Source organism: Pelecanus crispus, chromosome 13 (assembly GCF_030463565.1).
Source record: "Pelecanus crispus isolate bPelCri1 chromosome 13, bPelCri1.pri, whole genome shotgun sequence".
NCBI classification, from domain to species: Eukaryota; Metazoa; Chordata; class Aves; order Pelecaniformes; family Pelecanidae; genus Pelecanus; species Pelecanus crispus.
In genome coordinates this window covers 2678398-2690650 of record NC_134655.1, presented here as the reverse complement: position 1 = coordinate 2690650, position 12253 = coordinate 2678398, and the positions used below count along the sequence as shown (strand labels likewise).

At 36.7% G+C, this 12253-nt stretch overlaps 1 protein-coding gene across 2 annotated transcripts in view; it reads right to left on the bottom strand.

Moving 5' to 3' along the window:
- The window catches only part of LOC104036705 (ubiquitin carboxyl-terminal hydrolase 12), a 31917-nt gene that overhangs the window by 7904 nt on the left and 11760 nt on the right, over window positions 1-12253 (bottom strand). Inside the window, exons 2-7 of one of the 2 annotated variants that reach the window (XM_075720380.1) lie at window positions 10551-10631; window positions 6049-6262; window positions 4841-5067; window positions 3549-3625; window positions 2591-2674; window positions 1741-1938 (exon numbers count right to left, since the gene is read on the bottom strand). In XM_075720380.1, the coding sequence (XP_075576495.1) occupies window positions 1741-1938; window positions 2591-2674; window positions 3549-3625; window positions 4841-5067; window positions 6049-6262; window positions 10551-10631 (881 nt within the window). Of the gene's footprint in view, window positions 1-1740; window positions 1939-2590; window positions 2675-3548; window positions 3626-4840; window positions 5068-6048; window positions 6263-10550; window positions 10632-12253 lie in introns of those variants that run through there. The other variant, XM_075720381.1, reaches the window with a different exon arrangement.

Here is a 12253-nt window from a genome sequence, read left to right as displayed (position 1 = left end):
GCCAGTTATTTCAATCACTGCTTTGTCACGTTCACCACTGCTGAGTGTTTTGACCACTATTCAAAAATTTTAATAACTGTCTGTCTGAAATATTTCATTTGCACAGGAGATTTTTTTTTCCTTTTAATTCTTAGTGTGGTTTAGCCTATGGCTGACTGCACAGGCTTTCTGCAACTGCTGTTCCCAGTTTTCCAGTCTGATTCTATCGCCTATATCCTGAATACTTACCTTGAAGGGAAAGGAAGGGGCAGGACAACAGAATGACCTAACTCAAAGGGAAATGGATCTGCAGAGTAAAGGCTGATTGCCCTGAAAACACAGCAGTTCGGGATAATAAACTATATGGATGGAAAACGACGAGCTATCAATTTACTAACCTCAAATTCTGAGAGAACAGCCCAGGGACACAGTGAAAAAAAAGAATTCTCCCCCGCCCTGACTTTACTTTTTACTTAGCACCTACATAAGGCTTTAGAACAACCTAGATTCCTATCAGTTTTAGGCAAAAGAAAGTACTTCTCTAGTCCTTCCAGAATTACTGATAAACATAAGCACACAACCTGTCACAGAATGAAACTTCTTTGTTTAGAGCAACTAAATGAAAAGTAAAACTATAAGGGCAAAATATTTAAAACAACTTCTGAGAACTCAAATATTTAGAAAATATAGTTTATCTTAAGCCTTTGTTAAGTTCCTAGTAAGAACTGAAACCAGAAGAGACACAGGACTCCTAAAAGCCTCATATAAGACAACAGGTTTGAGAAGAAAAAGCAAAGCCATTTGGTACATCTAAATTATTGATCACCATTGGTAAAATATCTAAATGTAGTTATAGGTATAGCAAATTAAGAATCTACAGAAGAAAATGCATAGGATAAGATCTTAAAATGATAAAAATAAATTAAAAAATAGCACAACTGTACCACAACAGAAATCACCTAGAATTATGTAATCTATTTATATGAAATCTATGCAGTATTACTGTGTTGATTATATTGTCTTGCTCCTCACGAAGATGTTACAAAACATTTGTGTGCTGTAATAACTTATTACTTTAAAACTCACACTTCCAGAAGGCAGTTATAAATAGTTTTTGCCTTCCTTGACTGCTTTTTTCCTAAAAGTGCTTAAAAATTTTTCCTCTTTGCTTTTGAAAACAGAATTAAAACCACAACAACAACAGTTTAACAAAGAGAATAAGGGTATTTAAAAAAAAATCAGCAGTACAGAGTTTATTCCACGTGGTGGCACCAGCTTCTAAAAAAAATGCAACTATTTAGCAAGTAGCAACATGAGAACTGTAACTTAATTCCATTTCAGTAAGTGTTTTTCCAAGATCTGTTTTTATTTCATTTAGCTTTCCTAGAAAGTAGGGTTGGGGGTGGGTTTGGGATTTGTTTTGGTTTGTTTGTTTGGTTTTTTTAAAGACTGCTCTTAACTTTGCTACAGCTCGAAGAAACAACTTGCCTGAATTGCTGCTGTATTTGAAAGCTGATAAAAGAGCAAACCTGTGTACTCAGAAAGCAAAATTTAAAATAGTAAAAGTAGTAAAAAAAGACCAAAACACCTTTTTTTAAATTTTTTTTTTTTAAATATTTTTGGCCAACTACCTCTGATGCTGCTTAGCATGCTCCCATATTGTCAGCCACTGTACTGTTATAAAATGGCATATGGATGATAGGCTCCTTTTAAATTTCAAGAAAAGGCATTGAAGGTCCAGAAAGCACAAAACCAACCTACCTGCCACAGTGAACAACCACAGCCACAAGGTCATACATTCTGTCAGGATTTGTAGCGTCTCCTGAAGTGTTAAAGAGCCGCAGCTCCAAGGGAAAGACTACACGGTAGGAGAGTTTGGTGTATCGATGCAGCTGGTCCATGTATTTGAACCTTTTTAAGTGCAGAGCTAGAATCATGGGCAACTTTTTCACTCTCATTCTGAACCACAAAAATATGTTAAACAAAGAACAAGGTATTAGCAGATCACCTAAAACAAAGCTTTGTTCAAGAACAGTTTCAATACGAAGAAGCTTCTTAAAAGGCATCTAAAATGTGGATGAAGATTTTCAAAAGGCTGCTTTTCTCATGTATATTCCAGTGAGAACGGGCAATATTTATTCCGAAAGATTAACTACACAACTGACATCTGAATGCAGGGCACCTGTCTGTGTTGAACACATCAATTTTTCATCACATCAATGGGAAGAAATAAATGGAATAAATCTGTCTTGCTGCTCTGGCTGTGACCAAGTACGAGGTGAGAAATAAGATTTTTGTATACAGTATTCATAGTGAAAGCAGATGGGATGGTTTTCAGTGGCTTTAAGCTGATTAATGCTAACTGGGGAAAATGCGAATGTCTGGAAGCACCAGATATAAACTCTTCTGGGAGGAATACAAAATTAATCTCTTCATTTCTCTCCGATAAGGTTGCCACAAAGTTACTTGGTCTCTCCACTTTTCATTACTCCCTTCCCCACCAAACACAGACCTAAACAGTCTCACGTTTTCTTTTTACTGAATTCACAAGGTGGAAACAGCTGCCCATTTTAAGACAACATTTACATCAGCCTGAATATTTGAACCTTACCTCTTCTGTGCTTCCTGTTTACTGCGGCACTGCTCACAATAGTATTTATATTCACTGCATAGAGTTTCAGTATTACTAAACCCTCTGTGGAAGTGAAAGAAAAGTCAGATAAGCTATTAATGCTGAAAAAACCCCAAACTACACACAGACTATGAAATTCCTCTTATTCGTATCATTCATACCTCCCAAACACATTTTAGGTGTATTTGTCTCAGTCTTGGGATGTAGTATCAATGTTCAGCTGGAAAAATCTGGAAATTACACCCTCAAGTATTAACTGCATACTTTCTGGGCAGGAGTCAAACACGATAGGTAATAAAAAGCAATAAGGTGATTGTGTTTTGTTTCCAGAGGTAGCCACTCCATGTTTTCTTTGGTGGCAGACATTAAATGTTAAGACCTATAGCCATTAGCTAGCCAAAGTCTGGATTATCTTTCAAATCCTAGCAATTATAAATCCATTATCAGTTATTAAAAAGGCAGATGCTATATGCAACTTGCAGTATCCTAGCAGCTGATAAGCCTTGGGTCTAGCAGTCAAATACATGGAGCAAATTTCTATCAGGGGAAAAAAAAAAAAAACCTGACCACAAACATCAGTACCAGACAACTGAAATGCAGTAACAATATTAAAATAAACAAGAATTTATTATGAAACCAAACATACCATGTTTAGTTTTGATAAAACCTGACTATATGATGTAACAAGTTAAAATCCCCATAAAAAGAAAGTGAAAATCAATCTTACATACCACTAAGAAATCATTGTACTCTACTAAAACTACTAAAAACCACTAAGAAACCAGCGGCTTCAAAAAGCCACGATAACGATAAAGGGAACAGCACTCCGAACAATTTTACCACCAGCCAAAGCCTACAACTGTTGCAGAATAGTGCAACTAAGCTAGGCTCTTTCCTTTTGAGCAAAGGCTCAATATTCACAAATATTTTCATTTACCTTAGACAGTGCGTAATTGATGTATTTTGTTCCACATCAACCGATAGATCCAGAAAGTCCTCATCTTTGCTACTAACCTTGAAAAAAATAAGAAGAAATATTTCATAACAGTTTAGAACTGGCAGATTTCTTTTAACCATTTCTGGAATGGTGCAATGTCCTCGTTGCAAGAAGAGACCTTTGTGATAAAAAAAATAAATACACACACAAACACGGGCCCTTTCTTGACGTAAACGAAAACTGAAGAAAATCTGATGTTTTGTTACAATCCAGGGAGGAATATTAAAAAAAAAGAGCCCAAACCCAGGAAAAAAATAAACACAAAAAAAACCCAAACCTAAAAACCTTTCTTCCAAAACATCTCTCCCCCTTGAGACTTCATGACACATCTCCTTTTCATTGGCAAAACCAAGTTTTTAACTACTCGGAGCTGGACAAGCTTTAACCGTATTCCACTCTGCTTTGTAGACTGATACAGCTATCTGCTGCTTTTCAGAGTTCAAGAGTAAATACTTATAGGAAACACAGAAAGAGGCAGATGGGTTTTCAATTAAATGGGTTAGCAGTTCGGAAAACCATCTCTCCATTTGCGGAAGAGCCACATTTAATTTCAAAATTCTTGAGACAGAATCTTATTGATGTCATTTTTAGAGCTTCTATTCACCATATAGCCATAATTTTAGATTGAAAATGCCAAGAACAGTTATTTCAGTTGTAATTATTTCTCTTTTTTTCCTCTCTCCATCTGGGTTTTCATTTTTTTTTAGAAATATTAAATCAGACACAGCACACTGCTAACTACAAATTCTTGGTCTGAAGGTGGTGCGGTTCTTCTAATTCTAGACTTTGTGCGCTTCTTTTGCTCTCAAATAGAGCGGCAATGGACCAGCACCAAGAAGCACAGACTTCCAGTTCAAGAAATTCAGTTAATCCCAGAGTTAAATAAATAGCGAGCAACTCTCATGTAGAAACACAACATAAACTATCAATCACTGACACAGGAAATAACACGAAGACAAAAAGGCAGCTTGTATCAGCCAGGTGCCGACTGCCTCGATGGAAACAGGGAGGAGGAACAGAAAAAACACTATGCTTTTTCTGAGAAACATACCTTAATGAGTATTGGTTTGAACATAGAGGTGATACAGTCATAAAATAGGCTATGCTCCATATTTTAATAGAGAGAGTGCAATTTCATCTATCCTAATAAATGAAAAAGTGCGCTTAGTATTAGGGAAAACGGTCCAGAACCTGTGAAAAATCTAAGAGGTTTGGTTTTGTTTTAAACGTACAGCCTCACAGTTAAGACATCTGGTTTCATTGGTTAGTGTTCCTTGGAAGATTTCATGGACCCACGTCAGATCAGTCTTGTCTCCTCCTTCACTCTCAATGCTGCCATTCTGGAGTTTGCCATTCTGCTTCTCCTGCTTTTTCTCTTCTTGTAGTAAGTCAGCAATAGTGTTAAGTAGGTAGTTTAGGAATTCATGTGCATCCTGCTGCATATAATTATCAAATAATTCTGGAAAGGAAGAGATCAAGGAGAATGAAAAAATACAGATACTTCGTAATATCAAGTTACTGTGCTTTTAGCAATCAGTGCGTGCCCTTCCCCCTTCTCTACCCTGTTACACAATTGTGGGTTACACTGCTAAGAGTCTTTGAAGAATCGCACTTTGTTGTTCTCGCAACGGATATTAGGTTACCCTCACCTACACCTCAGGTTGCAAGAAACGGGCAGATGAAAAATAACATAGAGGAAACTTAGTTTGGGCATTTCTTGGAATTGAAGAAAACCATGATTGGTTTTTAGGGGGGTGGGGGTGGTTTTTTTTTCCTTTTTTTCTTTTCTTTGGGGAGGGAGAGAAATAAAGAAACTCCGATGTGTTGCCTTCAGCCATTAGTTCATTAAGCCCAGCATCAAGGGGCAAAAATCCCCTGCTATAAGTTTGTTATCCTTTCAAGTTCAAGCAGAGATGATAAATCAACACACAGAACTCTTCCTCACAAAGCAGCCCTGGGAAATAACCACTAGTTCTCATCATAAGGAATTTATCCCACCGCAAACTTAAGAAAGCAGGCTAAGGGTGGTGAAGTTTCCTTAGAGACTTTAACTTTGACCAGCTCCATGTGGTCTGTTTAGCCCATGACAATTTCTAGCAACGACCCAAAACGTGCTGACTTGCAGCAGACCTCTACAGAACACGATGCCACAATTCCGGTGGAATAACCGGAGTACTGAGACTTGTGTACATGCCCCGTACTTGGTGCAAGCAAGTACAGAAACAAAGATATCTAGATAATCCTCTTAGGACACAGCACAGTTCTGATATAATCTCTGTTCCTATGCTACAGAGGTGGTGAAATTCACACCACAACCAGGAGTTCAAAAAAATCTTCCAGAAGTCTGTTAAAACTTGACAACTTGGACTCACTTAAAAAGAAAGTTGAGTTTACATTGTATATGCTTACATCTGCATAAAAATTTCATTTATTCATTTACCATTTTCTTTCCTCAATCGGGAAATAAATTTCTTGGGTGGGATGACTCCCACCTTCTTCTTTTGCGTAGCAATACTGTTGAAGAGATCAGAGAGGCATGTCAGGAGGCTTTCCTTCTTTCGAGGCTGCACTTTGTATGCCAAAACTTTTTCCCGAAATGGACGACAAAAATAAAGTGCCTGTAAGACTGAGTTGCAGTAGCAGGTATTGCCGAACTGGTTAAAACAGAACAGAAGGAAAACAAACGTTTTCATATTAGGTCTGTTAAAAAGTAATAAAAGAAAGACATTGCTCATTAAGAATGTCACATACTGAAAATGGAAAAGTCGTCTGTCAGAGTTCATTTATTGGGGAAATATTAGTAGGCATGGTGTAAAAGACCCATCCTTGTACCATCACAGCTGGTAACCGCAAGAAAAGGAAGAGAAAACAACAGTCATGGCGATACTGGGCGCACACACACAAAAAAAAGCAGGAAACCACTGACCAAAAAAAAAAAAAAAAAAAAAAATCCAATTTGAGGGCTCATCACAAAATCGAAACTTCTGGAGACACAGCATGCTACCGATCCTGATAGGGGAGATCCTGCTGCTACTGATGTGGAGGGGTGCCAATGATGCAGCGGAACAGAGGGACAAGAAAACAGAAAAAGGAAGAGACAGCATCCGTCAGCACCACTGCGTCCCAACTGTATTACAGTAAGAAGAGCTCAACGCGTGAATTCGTACGTTAGATTTGCCTGTGTCAGATACACAAAGTACTTTTAAAGACAGTTAGCAAGGTATATGTTAAATATTTCTTGTTTATAACGAATATCATGAGAAGTACATGATGCAGGCAAATTCAAAGAGCAGCTGGTTTGCATCTGCCATATCTGAAGGCAGTGCCATTTCAGAGAAAGGAGGCCAGCGATAACAACTTCCAGAGGCAGTGTTCCACATTGCTTGGCAAGAAGAAACACTCAGACTGCTGAGATACTAGCGTATCATCCACAAGAAACACACCATAGGTTTTTGAGTTGTTTCTTTGCAATTTTTTGCGCAACTGTACTGTACTGTACAATGCTGTTGCTTCAAAAAAGTGAAACAAAATTCTGGGTTTGCCAGTCCCCAGTATTCTGGTAATAGATTCTGCATCGCAAGAGCATTGAGAGCAAAATACTTTAAATAAACAAAACGAGCATACAATTCTGACTACAGAACACAGATGATTTTGTTAAGTGGTACTCAGAGAATACAGTCACTACTGTTCACCAAAATTTGGTGGGATTACTGTAGCAGAACAATTTCAAGTTAATAATCAGCTTGCTGACTGAAACAGAAAATTAACAGTTTAATTCATACAGCTAAAAAGGTTACAGCACTATAGGTACATTAATTTATACTATCTGCCAACAACATGGAACAGTTAAAACTTATTGACACGAGGAAAACAAATATGCAAGCTGAACAAACACATGAATTAGGACAGACCTTAACTCAGATGCTTGTTAGTCACCTAAGAAAACAAATAAGCATCATGCTAACTAAATTTGAGTACAAGACAAAATAGGCAAGAGAAGTACCAAAAGTCTGATTAAGTATTATTGTTTTCAGATGAGGTATCCACTATATTTGTCTATAGTAATCCCAGAAAACTAAGACAGAAGAAACTAGAAATTAGCCATCTTAAAAAAAAAAAACCAACAAAACAACCAACAACAACCTCCCCCCCCCCCCAAAAAAAAAGAAGAAAGGTCATGGTGCATCTTAAACCAAAACAGTTTACAAAGCGAGTAGTTAATGAGATTTCAGGACTGTATTCATGGTGAAATCATGTCAAAAAGCATGAAGTCAATTGGTTATACACGTCTTGCTTCGATGCTACCCATACAGAGAGAAATTATTAGAACCAAACTAAATGGAAGAGTTAAAGGAGTTAAAGGATTAAAATTCCATTCAAATAGCTTTAAAAATTCCTGACAGTAAGATGCAAGATGCTTTGCAGTAGTCAAAGTTATATGGTGAAAAATTCACTTTATGGCATGCTTTAGGTTTTAAAAACGTCCTTCTAAATAGTATTTCAACTGTCTTTGGTTGCTACCACCTTTACATAAAGTAATGTGGAAAAACTTTTATTCCTGAAATCAGTATCTTGCATGCTAGCATTGTAGATATTTTACTCCGTGCCAAGTACTCTACAAAAAGACCGTGTGATGCATTTTGTTTCAGCAATTCTGACTTTTTTTCATGTTAGAGCAAAACCCTTCCAATTTTGAGCAATTCAGGGCCTTGGGAATCTTCGGAATATCTCAATTACTGATCTACCCTTCTCTGTATTAGAGAAAGTTCTCCACAAATAAACAGTATTACATAGCAGTGTCACACTTTTAAACTGCAATCGGTTTGCATTTAAGAAGTACAAAGGAGTCAGAGCTTTCCAATCATGACCTTAACTTTGCTAGAAATTCTGCTGGAAAAAAAGAAGGCTCTAACCATTTGTCTTCAACAGAACCCCAAAAACCAGGTTGGCAAGGCAGTTCTCAATGGGCTGATGAATATTTCCAAACCTGGAGCTACATGCACAGATCGAATACTCAAATAGTGTATAAAGTCTAATGTGACCTAAACCACAAAGGAAAAACAGGTACAAACACATAGGTTTTTAAATCTTTTTGTCATGGCTTCTGTGGTGTAAATAAATATTTTAAATAGATGCCAAATCATAGGGTTTTTTGCTTAAAACGCTTAGAACTGACTGTTTAGAGACAACATTACCTAACTTGTAAAATTCTACACTTGCAATGTAAAAATAAAGTTTGAAGGCTTATTTTAAGAGAGAAGCTTTTTAAACTGAAAACTGAGGTGAAATTCTAGCATGAAAACATTCTTCCATCCCTCTTGCACATCAGTTCAACATTGCACAAAACGTATTTTAACAGGCTGTCAGGAGGAGCAGTCAGACCCTTCGCCCCTACACTCTGCAGCGGCTTTAGCAATAGTTCGACTGCGGGCAAGCCGGTTCAGCTCACTGATCCAAAGAGAAAACAACTATTAAAAAAAAAAAATTGAAAGCCTCCATTGTCCGTGGGTTCACCACTTGACTCTATTTGCAGTGCACCCACACACTGACTAGTAATGATGCTGAAGCCATGAAACTGTCCTCTTTAAAGCGCTCCAATTAACTTCAAATCATGAAAGAACTCGAAATCACTTAGGAAAAAGCTCTGCAGAACAACAGCATGAAAACGATCATCCTAAAGAAACTGGTTGCAAGGAATAAAACACAACACTATTAGTCATATTTTGTCCTTCAAAACAGAGAATGGATGTGGTTATAATAATTCTGGTTATTTTTAGAATGCTATTTTTCCTCTTCACACTATTCATCGCTCTCCTATTTATGTTACAAATGGAGATGCCTTCCATTTTTCTCATTATGGTGCAGACCTCAGCAGCTTTGGAATGGCCATTAACACCATACTTAAGGAATATAACTCAATGTGTTTCGATAGTTTGGTGTCTGAGAGCACAAAACTGCTAGAAACCCACACAGAAGTCAATTAAATCAGTTTGTAATGAGCTGCAACAAATGCCACTTTAGTAGCTATGTTAACCTTATTTGGTGCGTCAAACCATCTTTCAGTTTTCAACGAAATGTACCTAGATGACCAGCAGACAGAAGTATACTTATGTTTCTAGTGAGTTTTGCCAAAACTGTATTTTCCCCTCATAAATGCGATGCCACGGAACGACTGTTTCTATTAACTGACTTCCTATATTCATCGGTAAAAGATGTCACAGGCGCAACAGCTGCCTTTCTCCTCCAGAAGCACTGGCAAGATCAACATCAATTCCATTCTCTCCATAGTTAATTTAGGTAGACAATTCTTATTGCCCAACAGATCCCAGTCAAGTCAGATCTATACAAACTGACAGATACAAAAGAATACATCTTTTTAGATGGATTCACTGTTACACACGGCTGTCAAAAAATCTAAAAAAAAAGGAGTATTACTACATGTAAGAAAATTATCGACCAAGTCAATGTCATTCATCTCCTGGCTACAGCCTCACATAGAAGAACTTCCACTAATCCCACAAGTAATATGTTTTTAGGAAAGTAACACATTTTCATTTTAAAACCTCAAGACTCCCATACGCTGCAGCATCAATGTAAAACCAAATCTCTCTCTAGAAGAGCATATGAACAATGTACAAACGTTATTAGTTAATGTCCTTTCCAGCTGAATATTAAAATCCTATAATTAGAAACGTACCTGAGTAGAAAGGGTTCTCTCAAAGACCTTATAATAAACACACTTATTTTTTATATATTTAAGATGAAATTTGTATCTTGGTTAATAACAAGGCATAGCACCATATTGCAGGATGTGGTGTCTATGCAGAGTCTCAATTTAAGTTAGAAGTGCTCATAGCTAAAATTCTAACAGAGAATCCTGTTAAATTCAAAATTAGGATATGAATTAATAAACAGCATTTCAACCATAGAAAATGCACTTACATTGACCAAGCCAAAATAATGCTCATTCACAGGGAACTGCTCAGGACCAATCTCTTTCTCCAAAGCAGAGGCATTGGCGCCCTACAAAGAAAGAATATGTTTATGTTAGAGGAAAAAAAACTTCCTAAAAAAATCCAACAGCATTCATACTACTGCTATAAAAACAAAGAAGCTAAGAAATTAAGTTACTTCTGTTGAGAATTAGCATCTCATGTTTCCTACGTTCTTCAAAATGAAACCAATATGACACTTTATTATTATAAAAGGTACCAGGGTTTCACTTAAAAACTCAACTTGATCAGCCGGGATTAGAACTGTCTGATCTAACAGAAGGGGTTTTTTGCATTTTAATTTATTTGAAAATTAACAAGAAATTTGTTCTCACTTCAGACTTCAGGTTAGTCACAGTGACCTAGAAACACCAATTTAAAATTTAGTCAAGAATGCATTGTAAAAATAAAGAAACTTTTCACACCCAGAGAACTTCTAAACCTAGACAACAGAAACCATATGGACTACAAATCCCATGAAAGAAAAAAATGTCTTTTTGTGATGTGGACTACACAAAAGGTTTGATGTGGCCGTTCATGATTTGCATCTCATATAAAGAATTCTTGAAAAAAATCTTGCCTTCACTGACACACTAGAAATACTACAATTTTCTAATTTTATTTCTGGAAAGTACTATGGACAAGTGGAGCATGATTACAAAAACCAAAAAGAACGTAAAGAAGAATTTTATCAGACATTCCTCAAACTCTTATCACCTAAAAGTGCTTTGGCTTTGCTACCCTTAATTTAAGGATGATGTATTAAGCTTACAGTGCATTTTGATACATCCTTGAGTCTCCAGCAATATAATGAGGATAGAACTTACTATTTTAGATTCAACTGAAAAATACCACTGCACATCCATATGGTCTTACTTGTCACATAGAACAAGAACTAAAGCATACCAACATTTTAATTTCAATTTTAACTTTGTCCACTTCAAATTCAGAGTGGTTTATACATCTCTCCATTCTTTTTCCCCCTTTTTTTAAATCCACCAATACATTATAGCTGAGCTCCCACTTGGGATTTGGTACCTTCCCTCATACCACTCCATCTTGTTCTCTAATGTTTCTTGCTGATCTTCCAACAGTCCTTAGCTGCATCTGTGCTGTTATCTAAGGAGGTACCATCATCCAGTGCAGAATCCAAGCACTTTGGATTCTTGACTTCTGTTTTAAATATCCAAGTCACTCCACCTAAAACCTTCTGCAAACATTAAACAGAAATCCTTCTGCACAGATGAGCCATCTTAAAATACCTCAGAAAAGCACTAAACAAACAAAAATTACAGTCCAGCAAAATTCAAATATTTCAATCATTTCCATTAGCACTCTGCTATTAACATAAGCCACAGACAAGCAGAAACTGTATAGACAGTTCCGTCTAGATTGTCTTTAACGAAGAAATAACTAAAAATTTTCTAAGAACCAGGAAAGGAACCAAGAAATAATTTAGTTTAACAGGAGGAATGGAAACTCTGTAGTTGGATCTCCCACATCGGATTTACAGTGAATCACATATATCAAAAAAGACAGAAAACAAGGAAGGCCTAAAATTGGGTACTATAAAAAACACAAACACACTCACTAGGCGCTGACAGATTTACAAGCAAGACTCTTCGCAAGCAGCAATTACGCAGAAATTTTTTG